The following is a 16322-nucleotide window of genomic DNA, read 5'->3' as shown; positions in this document are numbered from 1 at the left end:
CCACTGAGGTGAGGCCCGCCAGGACCCAGCCGATCTCTGCACCTGTACCTGCTCCTCAGGTGGGAGCGACTGGTGTCCAGCAGGTGCCTGCACCTTTCATCCGCATTGTAGGCTCAGGGGACCCGACACCACCACCTGTCCAACATTCGCTCCCACAACCATCATTACACTCAGCTGCACAGGATGCTCCTCAGTCAGTCAGTCAGCCTTCTCCTCAGTGTACAGTCCAGCCTTCTCCCCAACCGCCATTACTACCACTAGTTCAGTTTGCTACCCAGTCTCCCTCAGTTCAATCTGTAGCTCTGCCTCCTGTGTCCCCGCTGGCTCTGTCTCCTGTGTCCCCCGCACCTCAGTCAGCTACCCCACCACAAGCTCAATTTTCACCTCTACCATCACTTCAGTCATCAGTTCAGTCTGCCACTCAGTCGCCCGTAGCTCCATCATCCACACCATCACCCGCTTCTCTTCCACCACAACCATCACGACACTCAGCCATTCAGGCTGCTGCTCAGTCAGTCATTCAACCTGTAGTCCTGTCATTAATGCACTCCTTAGCTGAACCATTAGCACAGTCACCGTTAACTCAGTCATCCACTCCACCGCCCACTCCACTGTCACCACAACCATTACTACAGCCATCAGTTTGGTCCCCTGTAGCAGTTTGGTCTTCTGGTCAGCTTAACATTCAGCCAGGGGTCCCGATACCCTCTGGCGCTACATCAGCTCCGGCTGGAAGCTCGGATGAGCCCATCCAGCACTCCGCGGCTTCCACGCTGCCACCTGCCTTGTCCGCTGGGGGTTCTGGAGAGCCCAGCCAGCTCCCTCGAACCCTCGTCTCCGCTGGAGGGTTCGAGGGGCCCGGCCTCCGGTCCCGCTCTGTAGCCGCCGCCTTCCACACGGCCGGCCTCCGGATCTGTTCTGCCGCCGTTGCCGTCCGCAAGGGCTGTCTGGAGTCAGCCCTTGCGGGGGGGTATTGTCATGGTCCTGGGTCATTTTGACCCAGTGTTCTCAGTTTTCCTGTGGTTTTGTATTTTGTTCCTTATGTCCATTGGATTGTTTGGTTTGGTAGTTGGATTCCCCCTGTGTCCATGCTTTTATTGTGGTGTTTGTTCTGGTACCGTGTTCCCGTCCGTTGTGTTCTGTGTTCTCCTCATCCCCTCGTATTCATCCTTGTTCTCTGCCTCTCTCTCTGTGCTCATCTCTGTGTACTGTGTTGTGTTTAAGGTCCACATCTTGGTGTCAGTATTTTCAGTTTCGTGTCCTCCCTGCTCGGTCATGAGTAATTGTCTTCAGCTGTGTTCCCCGTGTGTTCCCACTTCCCTCATTACCTTCTGTGTATTTATGTCAGAGTGTCCCTTTGTTCTGTGTTGCGTCATCCTTCTAGGTTGTGTGCATTTCCCGTGTCTTCCCAGCGCCTCAGCTTTAGTTTCTCCCAGTATAGTTTTGTATGACTTCTTATGTTCCTGTTAATAAAGACCTGCCTTTGAGTTCATTCCCGTGTGTCTAGAGCCGTGCAATTGGGTCCTCTCTTGCCTTCACACAGCCGCCGCATGACAGTTAATACTTCTCATGGATATCTCAGATCTCCATCACAAATAAAATAATAAAGGGCCATAATAAGAGTTAGAAATCCATTGTTACCGCTCAAGCTCCAGTCTGGCCCTCTCCTCCTCTAGCCGAGCCTGGATCTCCATATTAAGGGCAACTTCCAGCTGCTGCTGTGTCAGCTCCAGCTCCCTGATCCTCTTCTTCTGTTGTTCAGCCTCCTTTTCCTTCACCTGCATCTCAGCCTGCATGCTGTCTTTTATCTATGCACACACACACAGCTACATAAACAGATGCACCAACAGAGCGGTATAAACTGACCTATTCCTGAATCACCTTTTCCTGGACTGTCATAACCATTTTTCCAAATCATTAAAGATGTGAATTTTATAATGACAGTCAACATTTTGCTGCAGTTCTCAAAGATCAAAGTCAAGGAGAAAAGACTCTGTACATAATTGGTGTCAAGTGGAAAACTTTTTTTTTTTACCATCTCAGCCTCTTTCAGCTGTCTTTCCAGTTCCATCTGCACCTCCCTCTGCTTCCTCCGCTCTCTCTCCTCTGCCTCCCTTCGGCGAGTTTCCAGTTCCCGAGCATGCTGTGAAACAGATGAAAGAGCCATTGTTTGGTTTGTGTTTTCACCTCTATCCAGCAGGTGACACTAGGCCATCAGCTTCGAGGTTCAACGTATTGTGCTTTCAGCGGTGCTCTTCTTGATAACTTGGTTGAAGTAAGTGGGTATTTGAGTTCATGTTGCTTTCCTTACAGCTGTAAGTAATCTGCTCATTCCGCTTTTGATCTTTGGCACCAACAAGTGATTTTTTTCCCAGAGAAGTGCTGCTCACAGGAGATTTCCTCTATTTCAGACCATTTTCTATAAACCGGTTAGATGGTTGTACAGTTTCTGAAATACTCAGACAAGCCTGTCCGACACAAACAACAATGCATGTTCAAAGTCATTTAAATCCCATTTGACCTTCAGCAGGTCATCTTATTAATGTATACATGCCTAAATGCACTGAGCTGCTGCCATGTGATAGGCTGATTAGGTATTTGACCTAATGAGCAGCTCAACAGGTGTATCTAACAAAAATGTGGCCAGTGAGTGTACATGGTACTTTTTAAATGGACAAAATGAACTGCACTGGCAGCTGCCCAGTGCCACTATGACTTAGTTAAATAATCACTACCATGGATAGTTTGGTGCATGATGTAATTAAATAAATATTACAAAAAAAGATTCTTATAGCCCTCACTTACCTTGATAATGTTTTCAATCTCTAAGTCCTGTTTGTCTTTCTCTTTTTCTGTCTTCTCTGTCTCATGGATAGTCGAGTCATCAGATTGGCTGCCCCTGCTGCTGCAGCTGCTGCAGGCGCTCCGGCTGCGTTCCCGCTGACTGTTTTCCCGCTGGATCCGTCTCTTCAGTTTGAGTTCATGGTGAAGGGAAGACTTTCCCTCACTCTGAAGACGGAGGGCAGTTTGAATGGCTGAATACCAGATGTAAAATCTTGGGTATACTTTCCATTTAACTTTCCGAGTCAGACTGAATAGGATGGGTTATCTTTTAAAAATGAGGACTGGTGTAGCTTTACAGAGTAATTGAATACATGTTTCGGAAAATATGTTAATCCCTTTTGGATAAAGTGGCTGACTGACCTCCACCTGCCGGAGCACCTCTCTGACAGGTTCAGTAGCCGATGCCATCAGCTCAGTATGGAACGCACCACTGACTGGGAGAGTTTTGGTCCGCATGAACTTTAGGCGCCGAGAGTTTTCCTGGAGGAAATCCAGAGCCTGAGAAGTCAAAGAAGACAGCAGAAATGACAAGAGCAGCTCTAACAACTTTTTTGATGGTTGAGAGAAGACAGAAAAGAGAACACAATAGATTCACGGTATATTAAAGCAGCAAGAATATATGAATGCATTACCTGCTGGTGCCCTGCAATAACCCTGCCATCTGGAAAAAGCTAGTTGGCCACAGAGCACACAGGATTCTCCATCCCCAGACTCTTGCAGTGCTCTTTTGCCTGCAGACTAGGGCTGCCACAAACGATTATTTTGATAGTCGACTAGTCACCGATTATTTTTGCGATTAGTCGACTAATCAGACTATCCACTCTGCCATAGCTCGGCTACAGACTCAGCACCCGAGTGCCTTTATTGTGATCTCGGGTGACTTCAACCATGTATCACTGGACAATACACTACCAACATTCAAACAATATGTGGACTGTCCCACCAGGGGAGAGAAAACTTTAGACTTACTGTATGCTAACGTCAAGGATGCATACAGCTCCTCCTCCCTCCCCCCACTTGGTAGGTCAGATCATAACCTGATTCACCTCACCCCCCGCTATGTGCCAATTGTGAGGAGGGAACCTGTGACCACCAGGACTGTTAGGAGGTGGTCAGAGGAGGCAATAGCGGAACTACAGGGCTGTTTCGAGGTGACCGACTGGGAAACACTCTGTGAGCCTCACGCCGAGGACATCAATGGGCTTACTGAGTGTATCACAGGCTACATAACTTTCTGCACCGACTCCATTGTTCCAGCTCAGACTGTTCATTGTTACCCAAATAACAAGCCGTGGGTGACTAAGGACATCAAAGCCCTCCTCAACAACAAGAAGAGGGCTTTCAGAGGGGGCAACAAAGAGGAGGTGAGGAAGATCCAGGTGTTACTAAAGGACAAGATCAGAGAGGCTAAGGACAATTACAGGAGGAAGCTGGAGTGGAAACTCCAGCAGAACAGCATGAGAGAGGTGTGGAGGGGCATGAAGACCATCACTGGATTCAGGCCAACCAACAGCAGGGGAGCTGAGGGAGGTGAGAATAGAGCCGACGAGTTGAATCTGTTTTTCAATAGATTCGACACCACAGTGTCTGCTCCTACCCCCACAACCTCACCTGCAGTCAGCCTGGAATCCAGAACCACACCACTGTGCCAGCCTCTCTCTTCACATGTTGCCTCCTGTGAGATTCCTGACACCCCTCCCCCACCCATCACCTTCACTCAATACCAGGTTGAGATGCAAATGAGGAGACTTCACTCAGGCAAGTCTGCTGGACCAGACGGAGTGAGTCCCCTTGTCCTCAAGACCTGTGCCCCCCAGCTGTGTGGAGTCTTTCATAAACTGTTTATGCTGAGTCTGAGTCTGCAGAGGGTCCCGGTGATGTGGAAGACATCATGCCTCGTCCCTGTACCAAAGACGCCTCGTCCCAGTGGCCCCCAGGATTACAGGCCCGTGGCACTGACCTCCCACATCATGAAGACCCTGGAAAGGCTCATCCTGGACCAGCTGCGACCCATAGTAAGACCACATCTGGATCCCCTTCAGTTCGCTTATCAGCCTCGTCTCGGAACAGAGGACGCCATCATCTACCTGCTCAATCGTGTCTACACCCATCTGGACCAGCCGGCGAGCACTGTGAGGGTCATGTTTTTTGACTTTTCCAGTGCTTTCAACACCATCAGGCCGACCCTCCTGGGTGATAAGTTAGCAGCGATGCAGGTGGATGCTTCTCTGGTGTCCTGGATTGTTGATTACCTGACAGGAAGACCACAATATGTACGTCTCCCACAGTGTGTGTCTGACAAGGTGATTAGCAACACAGGGGCACCACAGGGGACTGTCCTCTCCCCCTTCCTCTTCACCCTCTACACCACAGACTTCAGCCACTGCACAGAGACCTGCCATCTTCAGAAGTTTTCTGATGACTCTGCGGTGGTTGGATGCATCAGCAGGGATGATGAGACAGAGTACCGGGCTGTGGTCGACTCCTTTGTCACGTGGTGTGAGCAGAATCATCTGCAGCTCAACGTGGCAAAGACCAAGGAACTGATCGTGGACTTCAGGAAGACCAGGAAACACTTGACCCCTGTTTCAATCCAGGGGGTCAGTGTTGACATTGTGGAGGACTATAAATACCTTGGAGTACACATTGACAATAAACTGGACTGGGCTAAAAACACCACAGCACTTTACAGGAAGGGCCAGAGTCGTCTCTATTTTTTGAGGCGACTGAGGTCCTTCAACATCTGCCAGAAAATGCTGAGGATTTTCTATGAGTCTGTTGTGGCCAGTGCGATCCTCTATGCTGTTGCATGCTGGGGGAGCAGGCTGAGGGTCGCAGATGCCAACAGACTTAATAAACTGATCCGTAAGGCCAGCAGTGTTGTGGGGATGGAGCTGGACTCCCTCAAGGTGGTGTCGGAGAGGCGGATGCTGTCCAAGATAAAGACAATGTTGGATAACACCTCCCACCCACTCCATGACATGTTGGTCAGTCACAGGAGCTCGTTCAGTGAGAGACTGAGATTACCGAAAAGCACCACTGAACGACACAGGAAATCATTCCTACCTGTGGCCATCTCCCTGTACAACGCATCCACTTAACACACTGTTTGCTGCTACAGCTACACATGTTTCTTTTCCAACTATTTATTTATAAGTGACTTATGTATGTATGTATGTATATATATGTATATATTGTACTATTCTTAGTTAGCGTATTGTCTGTCTTGTCTTAATGTTGGTTTAAAATGGAGCACTGTAACAAAAAATAATTTCCCCCAGGGATCAATAAAGTATTCTGATTCTGATTCTGATTCATCATCCATTGGATGTAAAACGTTCAGCTTATTGCACCAGCAGCATCTGCTCTTATATAACTATCATTAGCTTACAGCTTTAAGTGTTTAAGGTATGTGCTAACTAAAAATAAAGACAAGATGATAGTTTATTAAATTTTAATGAAATTTGCAGATTGTTTCGGTGAAGTTTAATAAACTCCTTGCTATCTAAAATATAACAGGACACCGGAGAATATTCTCGAGCATCTCACACTTCTGATAATCAGCTGTCTGCTTGACGTTTATTCAGCTGTGTAAAAACTATAACTTTAATCTCAGCAAAACAGATTTACTCAGGAACAAATAAAATACTAAAATAAGCCAAACAATAACATTTTTAAGTTATCTAAGTGACTTATATATCATGTTTAACCTGAGCAGCGAAAGACAGCGGTGTGTTTGAAAACGATCTGCCGGGAGTCCGGTGTTCTCACGGCTCTAGTGAGCCTTGCCCCGGCTAGCTATCGAGCTAGTGGGTAACAGACGTCTCCGAAAACATCGGAGCGCTTTTGAAAATATGTGGTGTCTTGATAAACTGAGCAGATATTTGAGGTTTACACAGCTACATTCTCGCCTGAAAATATGTTAAACGTTTATTTTGTGACCCAGAAAGAATAATAAGAGTAATATTAAAACTAACTAGCTGCCGCCATTGTTGGAAACTGAGCTAGGCCGCGCTATGAATTCTGGGACACCGCTTCTTCTTCTTCTTCTTCTTCTTCTTCTTCGGGGTTTAACGGCTGGCATCCTTGTATATGCAGTGCTGCCATCTTCTGTTTCAGTCCGTTATTACACTCTTAAATCCTACTACTTATTCCTGCGTCTTTTGTGATCTTACAAAGCTTCAAACGCCGCCTCGACTATTAAATCAGTCGTCGACGATTTTGATAGTCGACGTAATCGTGACTAGTCGACTAATCGTGGCAGCCCTACTGCAGACAGGCATAATTATACTGAGCCTGAGGTCTACCAGTGACTGACAGCATCCCACTGGGAACCAGTTCTGAGGCCTTCTGCATAGTCTCCGCTCGCACCTTCACTGCATACAAAGCTAGAAGATGCATAAGGAGTAAATACAGAATATTAACCAAAGTTGTGATTAAAACACCTTTTACAAGTGCACAAAAAAACCCAAAAAAGAAATCTTTCTACCTTCTGCAAAGTTCATCGCCCCAGAAAAGACAAGAGCAGCAAATTCTCCGACACTGAAACCTGCAGCAGCGACACACATCTCAATGGCCTGTGTACAGCAGGAAACAAGTCAAAAAAAAAATAAAAAAATAAAAATGTAACAGCCTCCCGATTATGACCGATATATCATTTATGTCACTGATACATCCGTAACTGAAATTAACTCAGAACAATTTGTTTATTTTTTTAAATGGTCATTCAGAATCAGAAGATTATTTACGGTGATGTTTTTGGTGGGAGTGAAACAACAATCTACTGATAAAAACAATAAAAACAAGATGTGATAATAAGAAATAACCACTGTTGGAAGCCTTATTTACTCTACCGCCTTAATCAGGTGCAGTAATTAAAGTTGAAATGAGAAACTTTGCATTTGAAAGATGCTCTTCTACTGGGCACTCAAAATGCTTTCTTACAACAAGCATCATTCATCCACACCTTCATACATAATGTGCGCACATTTTAAATATAAATTAATATTACTGTAGCAGTATTTAAAAAAAAAAAAAAAAAAGATAAAATGGCCACATTTAAGAAGGCAGGACCTGCAGTTATTGTCCTTTTTCCAGACATTTATCTGGCACTTACTTTGGGGTTTTCTTGGTTGAGTCTCTCCACAGCAGCCAGGGAGGTGACAAACACCGCCGGCTGACAGTGAACCGTTTTCTGCAGCTCGTCCTCGGGGCCCTCCAGACACAGAGACAGCAGGTCGTAACCCAGGATCTTCTGGGCTACGGTGAACATTTCTTTAACGTTGGGGTATTTTAAAAGTCCTCTGCCCATGCCCACAAACTGGCTGCCCTGACCGGGGAAGAGGAGCACGGAGCAGCCGCTGGGGTCTTTTTTGGGTCTCCGCTGAGGCGCCGCGGCTGGCTCGCTGTTCGGGGGAGAAGCGGGAACTTCAGCCGGAGAAGGGTAATCTCCAGCCGTGGAACCGGGCTTGTTGGTGGACAGCGTCCTGCTCAGAGAGACCAGCGACCTGACCTTCCCTCTGGAAGATGCTGCCATCCTGACTGCCACTGATGCCAACATGAGCTGTTCCTCATCCAACGACGTGTCTGCGGATGAAATAAGACGCACAGCCCGCCCGGACAAACTGTAATCACCGAAAGAGTCAACTTTGCTTGAACTCAACTCTGACATCTGCTCGGCATGACACCTCACAGGGAGACGAAAAGAATATTCAGAATACAATTGACAAATGCAAAAAAACCCTCTAAACCATTGACTACAGAGAGATTTAACGTTGTTCGGCAGGATAATGTTGACCAAGGTTGAATCTTTGTCCAGATTAATCTATCCAGCTTATTCCCTAGCCATCCCACCAAGAATTATAAAAGACATAAATAAGGCGAATTTTAATTTCATATGGAAAAATAAACATCATTATATTAGTAACAGGGACTTGATAAAAGATTATGAAGAGGGGGGTTTAAAAGCAATCGATTTTGAAATAATGAATGGCATTTTAAAGATTAATTGGCTACGATCTTTCTTGAAAAATGATAATGAGATGTGGTTCTTGATGCCATCTCTTATTTTCAACAAAGTTGGGGGGATCCTTTTAGTATGTGATTTTGACATTTCTAAACTACCCATAAAACTTTCCAAATTTCATCAACAAGTTTTGTTAAATTGTAAATTAATGTTTAAACATAACTTTAGTCCCCACAATGTTCCATTGTGGAATAATAGGGTGATATTGAATCGGGGGAAATCTATGTTTGTGGACGAATGGATGACAAAACAAATTTGGTCTGTGACACATATAATGGATGAAAATGGAGATATACTTGAATTAAACAGGCTTAATGAGAAATATGACATGAGTTGCTCGTTCGAGCTCTATAAAAAGGTTTCACAGAATATCCCAACAGTCCTTGTAAATACAATAAAGAACAATTTTTCAAATATACAGACTACAAATTTACATAAAGTTAAACTAGATGGTCTTGACTTGGTTAATGGAAAATGCAATAATCCATTTTTGAGGAGGTATTTGGTTAACACCTTATATCCAGGTAGGACAAAATTCTCCCTGTTCCATAAATCTCTTAAGCTAATAAATAAGCCCCAAGCAATCAAATTGCATAGATTTTTAGAAGAGTTTGATTTTTCTTAGCCCCTTATTTAAGTTATGTGTCTTGTTTATGGAACCTCACTTTTAGAGATTTTATGATCCCCCTTGTCTTCTTTATTTCTGTTCCTTGTTTTTCATTCTTTTTTTTATTGTTATTTATTTTTGTATTGGTTATTCATCTTTTTATATTATTATGTAGATGTGTGAATATGGATGTGTATGTATGCATGTGTATATGCATATATATGTATATATATGTATATATATGTATGTGTGTGTGTGTGTGTGTGTGTGTATGTATGTTTACTTTCAGTTATTGTCGATTTCATTGTGGTGTACAGGAGATGTGATTCTGTTCTGATTGATTTAATATGTCGCTTGTCTCTTTGAGATTGTCATTGTTATTGTTCTAAATAAAGTTCATTTAAAAAACAAAACAAAACAAAAAACCTCACAGGGAGACGCCATGTTGTTTATACGGAGTTTATTCTCGTCTTCTTCCGGTTGACGTTCAGGCTCTCTCACGGTGCAGCGCCACCTCAGGTCAAATTATGTCATGCTCTAATGTATCGTGTTTTTCTTTTCTGTGCTTTAATTTGTCTACAAAGTGAAAATAACCATAAGAGCTTTTAAGTATACACAGACATGCGCTTCTTAAATTTAGCTTAATTGGCTCCACAGGTAGGAAGTAAAAAAGTAAAAAAAAACTTCCTTGCTGTACTTAATTTTTACTCCCTACATTTTTAAACAAATATCTGTAGTTTCCACTCCGTATTTTTGACAGAGAGGAGGGCTGGGTAGCCGTAGTTTTTGTTGACCGCTGCGCTGCACAACATGTTTCGCTTTGTTACATTAGAGCCTGTGATGTTTTAAGAGTCTGAATCAGGAGCTGATGACATTACTCTGTAAACTCTCAAAGCACTTTAATAAACAAGCAAACAATTCCACCTCTTGCATTATTGCGTAAAGTTGACAGCGTGTCAGGCAAATAGGCAGGCTCCATCCCTGGCCTCTAGCGACTGTGGAAGTCGCTACAGTAATGTTTGCATCAGTCTATCAGATGAATCCCCTCCAAGTCCAATATTTACATCAGTTACAGTGATAATGCTTGGTGTCTACTTTCAGCCACCGCAGTAGAATGCCAGGAATGAATCTCATTGAAATTGTAGTTGCATTTGCTATTTAATTTAATTGTCATGGATGATACACAGACAACCCAACAGCAAACAGAGGAAAACAATGGGCCACGTGGGACACAGGGGCAAGGCAAAGTAACAGAAACCTAAAGCCTAAGAATATAACACAAGAAGAAAACAATAAAGAGAACCAAAAACATACATAAGAATAATCAATGAATATAAATGAACAAACACAAAACACTGGGTCACAGACTCAGTACCATGACAGTTAAATGTACATAATAAATACTTTAAATCAGATGACAATGTAGCTGACACTGTGTTTATTAGTGTGTGGTCAACCACAAATCTTCATACTGTCATCCATAGATGAGGTCTTTATACAAATGATGAAAGATAATGAAAGAAACTGTTTAATTGATATGAAATGATTGAATTATATGAAATATTATGGCTTTGTCTGCCAGAGTGTTTTTCTGTAAACTACTTTGAACTACTGGCAGTCAGTGAAGTCACTGAAAGGCAAGATTCTATGTTGTGTTGCCGTAGTTTCCAGAGTTTACTTATAAAGCTCACTTACAGAATTCAGTTAGAAAAGTCAAGCATTTGAAAGGTGCACATTTGAAGAAGTATTAACTCAATATTAACTCATTACGGTTTACATTTTCGATTTTAAAGGGTCTCCGAAATTACAATGAAAAAGGAAACAAGAAAAATTACCACTCCGGCCGATAAGAAAGATTCAGGAGATCAAGGTAAGTAAAATAATAAAATAAGAACCTGGTAAAATCCAAATCCTAGAAATGTTGACACTGTGTGAATCATTTTTGAAGCAATTGAATCATATGTTTGATTGAAAATAGCTTTAATACAAGATGTCTAATCAAAGGAAGGTTACCGGTCTTTTGGTAAAATAATGTAATAAGTTTATTCTTGGACTCAACAGTAAAAACAGACCAACAAGTGTCATCAAGATCTAAGACTTAGTAAACCTAGTATCAATTCGCACTGGTCAGTTTTTTTAATCCCAAGAATAAACTTGTGATCATTTAAGCAAAAGCAATTTCAAATTCTTTGCCATCAAACTGCTTCCAGTCCTGATGTCGGGGACTCTTTTTCACCACTGTGTTGTTGTCGTCGTTTATAGATTGTAAGAGCAGGACTGCTAAAAGAAAGGCCAGTCCTGAAAAGAAGACCCCAATAAAAAGGAGGAGGGTCGCTGAGCAGGCTGGTCCTTCCACCAGCTCAGATGTGGTCAAAGGAGTGAAGCGCAAGGTTGTGCAAGATGAAGAGGGCACAACAAAGAAAGCAAAGAAGGCTAAACTTCTCGACCATACGAGCGGTGACAAGGAGCAAGCATCCTCCTCGTTGGACTCTGGTAAAGGTAGGCTAATTAGTTGAATAAGGGGGTAGATTAAGTGTGGTTGCTAGGTTTAAGATATTGGTGTTTAGTGTTTGTGTCTATCATCCAGTGAGCTGATGTGCTTTTGGTGTTTTCCACATCTCCAGACTTGAACAACAAACAGGAGTGCACAAAAAATGGCAAAAGAAAGGCCACGGGAGACAACAGAGAGTCACCCAAGAAAAAAAAAAGGAATGTGGACCAGGACAAAAAATCAGTAGCAGACCAAAAACGTAAGTAGCAAGCAGCTTGGGTTTTATATTCAGGGGAAGGGCAGAAGGAACATTTAGGCTACAGAGGAGAGTAATTTGTGTCACAGCTGTAATAAAACAAGATTTGCTGTTTTGTCTGTTCAGGTGAATTCCAAGCCAGATATGTGGAGGAGCACCAGCTCGGAGAAGGAGGCTGCGGAGCAGTGTTTTCTGGCTACCGGATAGAAGATCGTTTTCCAGTAAGTGTTCAGATGATGGTAGTAAGACAGGCAGTAACGCAGATAATGGATAATATCGTAAACTGAGACGTCTGCTGTGTTTCCACCTTTCATTATGTCATACTGAGGAAATGCTCACCAATGCTCTGTGTCTTCTAGGTTGCCATCAAACACATTCCCAAAAATAAAGTCTACTGCAAAGTGGCGGTAAGCGTCCAACACTTGAATTAGTTTCACATTACTGGATTGAATGCGGCGTTCCTCATCATCCACTTTGTTGTAATATTTCAGGATGAAAATGGGAAGATGCTCTCGGTGGAAGTGGCCATTATGCTTAAACTTGCAGGTGAAGCAGAAGGGTCAGTGGGAATATCAGCACCTGTGTCCTTGCTGGAGTGGTTCGACTTTGGCAAAGAGCTGATCCTGGTGCTGGAGAGACCTGTCCCTGCTGTGGACCTGCAAAAATACAAAGCAGAAAATGGAAGAGCTTTACCAGAGGACAAGGCCAAGGTAGGTTGACTGGGAGAGCCTTAGACTGTACAGCATTCAATCAAGGCAGAAAAGCATTAACTCATTATTGTGTTTTTCATCTTTTCCAGGTCATTCTGAAGCAACTAGTTGATGCTGTAAAGGAACTTGAGGAGAAACACATCTTTCATCGGGACATCAAGGGACAAAACATTCTGATTGAGACCGGCTCAGATGTGCCTCGAGTTCGCATCATTGACTTTGGACTGAGCTGCTTTGTTAAACAGCGATCTCTGTATCGCATCTTCTATGGTAACATATTCTGCTCCTGCTTTTCACAGATGTAACAATTTGTGTCTTTTGTTTTAGAAGAAATTGCAATTGTGTCTGTTTGTTAGGCACTCCTCTTCACATCCCTCCCGAGTGGTACATTAGGAGCTGCTACAGGTGTGGACCCACCACGGTGTGGCAAATGGGAGTGGTGTTGTATGAAGCGCTTCATGCACGATACTTTAGTACCGCGAGGTTCCTCACAAAGCAACTGAGCATCAAAAAGCGTCTGTCCACAGGTAAGAAAACTTCACACTTCCACATTCACTGATGCCTTGGATCACTAGAACTATCATCTTCATCTTTTTGATCTTTTCTTTCTTTCAAGAATGCCGGAATTTCTTGGACGCATGTTTAGCTATAGTCCCGGAGAAGCGCCCAACACTGGAGGAGCTCCAGCTTCACCCCTGGCTAAGATAACACACACAAACACACAATTCACACCTTATCATGTAAGTGTGATACATTGTAGTAACTTCCTTTCTTTTTTCTGTTGGACAGGAATAGATAGAGTGGGTCAATCTTAAAAAATAAATAAATAAAAATTTAGCTTTTTCGGAGTTCCTGTAACCCCCCCAGCCATCCCAGGAAAGGGGATCTCTCTTTGAATGGGCTTTCCCGAGGTTTCTTCCCATCAATCTGGCCCCCTGGGGAGTTTTTCCTCGTCTTCATAGAGAGCTTGGGCTGGGTCAGGAGCTCCATCAAAACTGTCTTTATTTGATGACATTAAAGTCATCAAATAAAGATGTGTTTTACTTAAAGTAAAATTTGATCAAAATAAAACTTGTTTAATTCATCTTTGCTGAAGATTCTCCTTCATTACTATTTTGTTTTGTTTTTTTTTACCCATGGTGCATTTTGACAAATAAGAAAACTGAATCAGGTTAAAGTGTGCACAAAGACAGTCACACTGCAAATGATCTGAAGACTTGCATCTGTTGCTCTAACCCCCAACTAGTTTAGACAGATTTCCTGGTTCTACCAGAGGTTTTTTCCTTCAAGAAGGGAGTTTTTCCTTCCCACTGTTGCTGAGTGTTTGCTCATAGTGGGTTGTAAAAGCATAAAAGTTAATAAGAGGCATTCATAGCAGAGTTATCACAGAGGGAACTATATAGCTTAAATGTACAATTTCTACAGGACGAATTATAACTTCATTATGTATAAAAGCTCCTGTGGATAATTACTCCTATTTGTAACTTTACACAAGAGAAAGTTTGCTGTCACACTATTTATAACAGGTTGGGTTTTGTCCTCTGAGTTGAGCCTTTGGTTGCAGTTTATTGAAGAATTTCCTCTAAAGTAGCTGTTGATAAAGATTTAAGGTCCTGTTTATATACAGAAATATGCTTTAGTTCATGTTTTTTTACATGTCTGCCTCAGTGGATCAGTAGAAGATCTGGCACAGGAAACTAGATGATGAAAAAAGGTTACGAATACACATATATATCTATATAGATACAGATATACTCATGGTGGGTTCACGCCCTCGGCCCACGCCCCTCTGAGGAGGAAACACCTGGGCCTCATCAGTGCAGCCAGCATTTAAGCCAGGGAGTGGCTTCTACTCATCGCTGGATCGTTGTGTGTGACTCGCGTCAGTGCAGCCCGGCTCTCAGCAAGTTCTCATTTGCTTCCCTGTGCAAAACCTCTAACGTGTGTTTCCTTCTGTACATAGATCCCCTGGACCCGACTCTGCATTCCCCGAGCGGATTCCCTTTTTGTGTGAGTGTTTGGAGAGAGAGTCAGAAGAGGAGCAAGTGTCTTTTCCCTACCTGGATTTCCCCGGAGCCTTTTCCCTGTCACCGCTTTGTATATAGCACTATCCCCTGCACTGTTTGTATATACACCTGGTGGAACTGTAATAAATACTGACTGTGCCTCTGAGTCCTGCATGTGAGTCCTCAAGCGAACCGTGACACCCACACAGATGAGAGCTTAGCAGTGAAGCTCTCTCTTAAAATTTGAGTTATAAAGTCAGAAGTTATCTGTCATGGTCTACGGTGGGTGGCTGGAGTTTCCATTAGGCTCCTGAACTGACCTGGGATCCGCCCCTGGGCAGGGCCAACTCCAGCTCCTGCACACCTGGAGCCTATTGCAGGCTATCAAGCCAGAGGGATTTAAACCACACATCGATGTTCACTCACTGCCAGTTCGTCATCAACCCATGTTGGTAACAGGTCTTGTGTTTCAAGTTCTCGCTGTGATTCATCTTACTAACTAAGACTCTTTTGTGCTACAGTCGCTGTACCCACCCTGGCCCACTCCACCTCCGGACTCGGAATACCTAATGATCATTTTGGAAATCCCTCTGTGCCTCACCTGCCTGCCCTCCTGCCATCACACTCCATCTGGAGCCCCGGATCTCAGGTCAGCCTTTCCACGCCACTCAGCCTCCCCTGGATCTTCATCATCCCCCTCTCAAACACTCCAGGTCCCTAACTGCAAAGTAAGAATTGCTGCTCTTATACTGGCCACTTCTGAGCTGCCTTCACTACCTGCCTAACTTCTATATCCTCTCCCCTCAGTGTGACTGTTCCCCACTCAGCTCCGTTCCACTTCTCAGGCCTCGTTCCCTCGCCCTAGCCACGTTCCCCTGGGCACGCCACACCAAGGCTCCACGTCTCGTCATTTTCTGTCTTTGCCACGTTTCCCTTTTTTTGTTCCCCTTGCACTTAACCGTAATAAACTATTAAATCATCTACCGTCTCCGCTCTGGGTTTCTGCACCTGGGTCCTATTCAGTACCGGCCATCCGTCGCCGTGACATTATCACTGACAGAGATCCATGTTCTTTTAACATAAGAAAGAATATTTGCTGAAATTGACATTAATCCAAGCCCTTAAAACGCCATTTTGGATTAAGCATTTCCTTTTAGAAAAGTCTTCAATGAGCAGGAAGCTCCAGTACTGAAAAAAGAAGCCAACATCAACTGCTAAACGTGCTAAAAGTAAGTAAGTCCCTGTAGACTCCTATGATCAAAACACATACAGTATAAAAGTTATAGGTTACAGATCTGAAAAGTAAAACAAATGTCAAAGTGCAAAAAGACTTATGGTCCCATAGAAGTCTATTCCATTTGCCTGGAATTAGGTGAACACCTT

The 16322-nt window shown here is 43.7% G+C and overlaps 3 protein-coding genes across 3 annotated transcripts; 1 reads left to right on the top strand and 2 right to left on the bottom strand.

The window, feature by feature from the left end:
- Positions 1-1637: 1637 nt before the first annotated feature.
- Positions 1638-3157, bottom strand: LOC146649879 (uncharacterized). Its single transcript, XM_085386120.1, has 4 exons — positions 3141-3157; positions 2806-3091; positions 2036-2143; positions 1638-1808 (listed from the first exon to the last, which is right to left on the bottom strand). The coding sequence occupies exons 1-4, from the start codon at positions 3155-3157 to the stop codon at positions 1638-1640; spliced, it is 582 nt and encodes a 193-aa protein (XP_085242246.1).
- A 3953-nt stretch (positions 3158-7110) lies between these two features.
- LOC146649878 (malonyl-CoA-acyl carrier protein transacylase, mitochondrial-like) lies at positions 7111-8539 on the bottom strand. Its single transcript, XM_085386118.1, has 3 exons — positions 7961-8539; positions 7334-7421; positions 7111-7232 (listed from the first exon to the last, which is right to left on the bottom strand). Exons 1-3 carry the CDS (start codon positions 8513-8515, stop codon positions 7111-7113), a joined length of 765 nt encoding a protein of 254 aa, XP_085242244.1. The 5' UTR covers positions 8516-8539.
- A 2173-nt stretch (positions 8540-10712) lies between these two features.
- Positions 10713-15130, top strand: LOC146649877 (serine/threonine-protein kinase pim-2-like). The gene is made up of 9 exons (XM_085387904.1): positions 10713-11346; positions 11739-11975; positions 12101-12226; positions 12350-12444; positions 12583-12630; positions 12715-12933; positions 13023-13203; positions 13290-13460; positions 13550-15130. The coding sequence occupies exons 1-9, from the start codon at positions 11286-11288 to the stop codon at positions 13639-13641; spliced, it is 1230 nt and encodes a 409-aa protein (XP_085244030.1). The 5' UTR covers positions 10713-11285; the 3' UTR covers positions 13642-15130.
- The last annotated feature ends 1192 nt before the right edge of the window (positions 15131-16322 follow it).

The sequence above is a fragment of the Rhamphochromis longiceps genome, linkage group LG17, assembly GCF_057381845.1.
Source record: "Rhamphochromis longiceps isolate RC_006_pf linkage group LG17, R_longiceps_female_GT1.1, whole genome shotgun sequence".
In the NCBI taxonomy this organism is placed as follows: domain Eukaryota; kingdom Metazoa; phylum Chordata; class Actinopteri; order Cichliformes; family Cichlidae; genus Rhamphochromis; species Rhamphochromis longiceps.
This window is presented reverse-complemented; position numbering and strand designations above follow the sequence as displayed.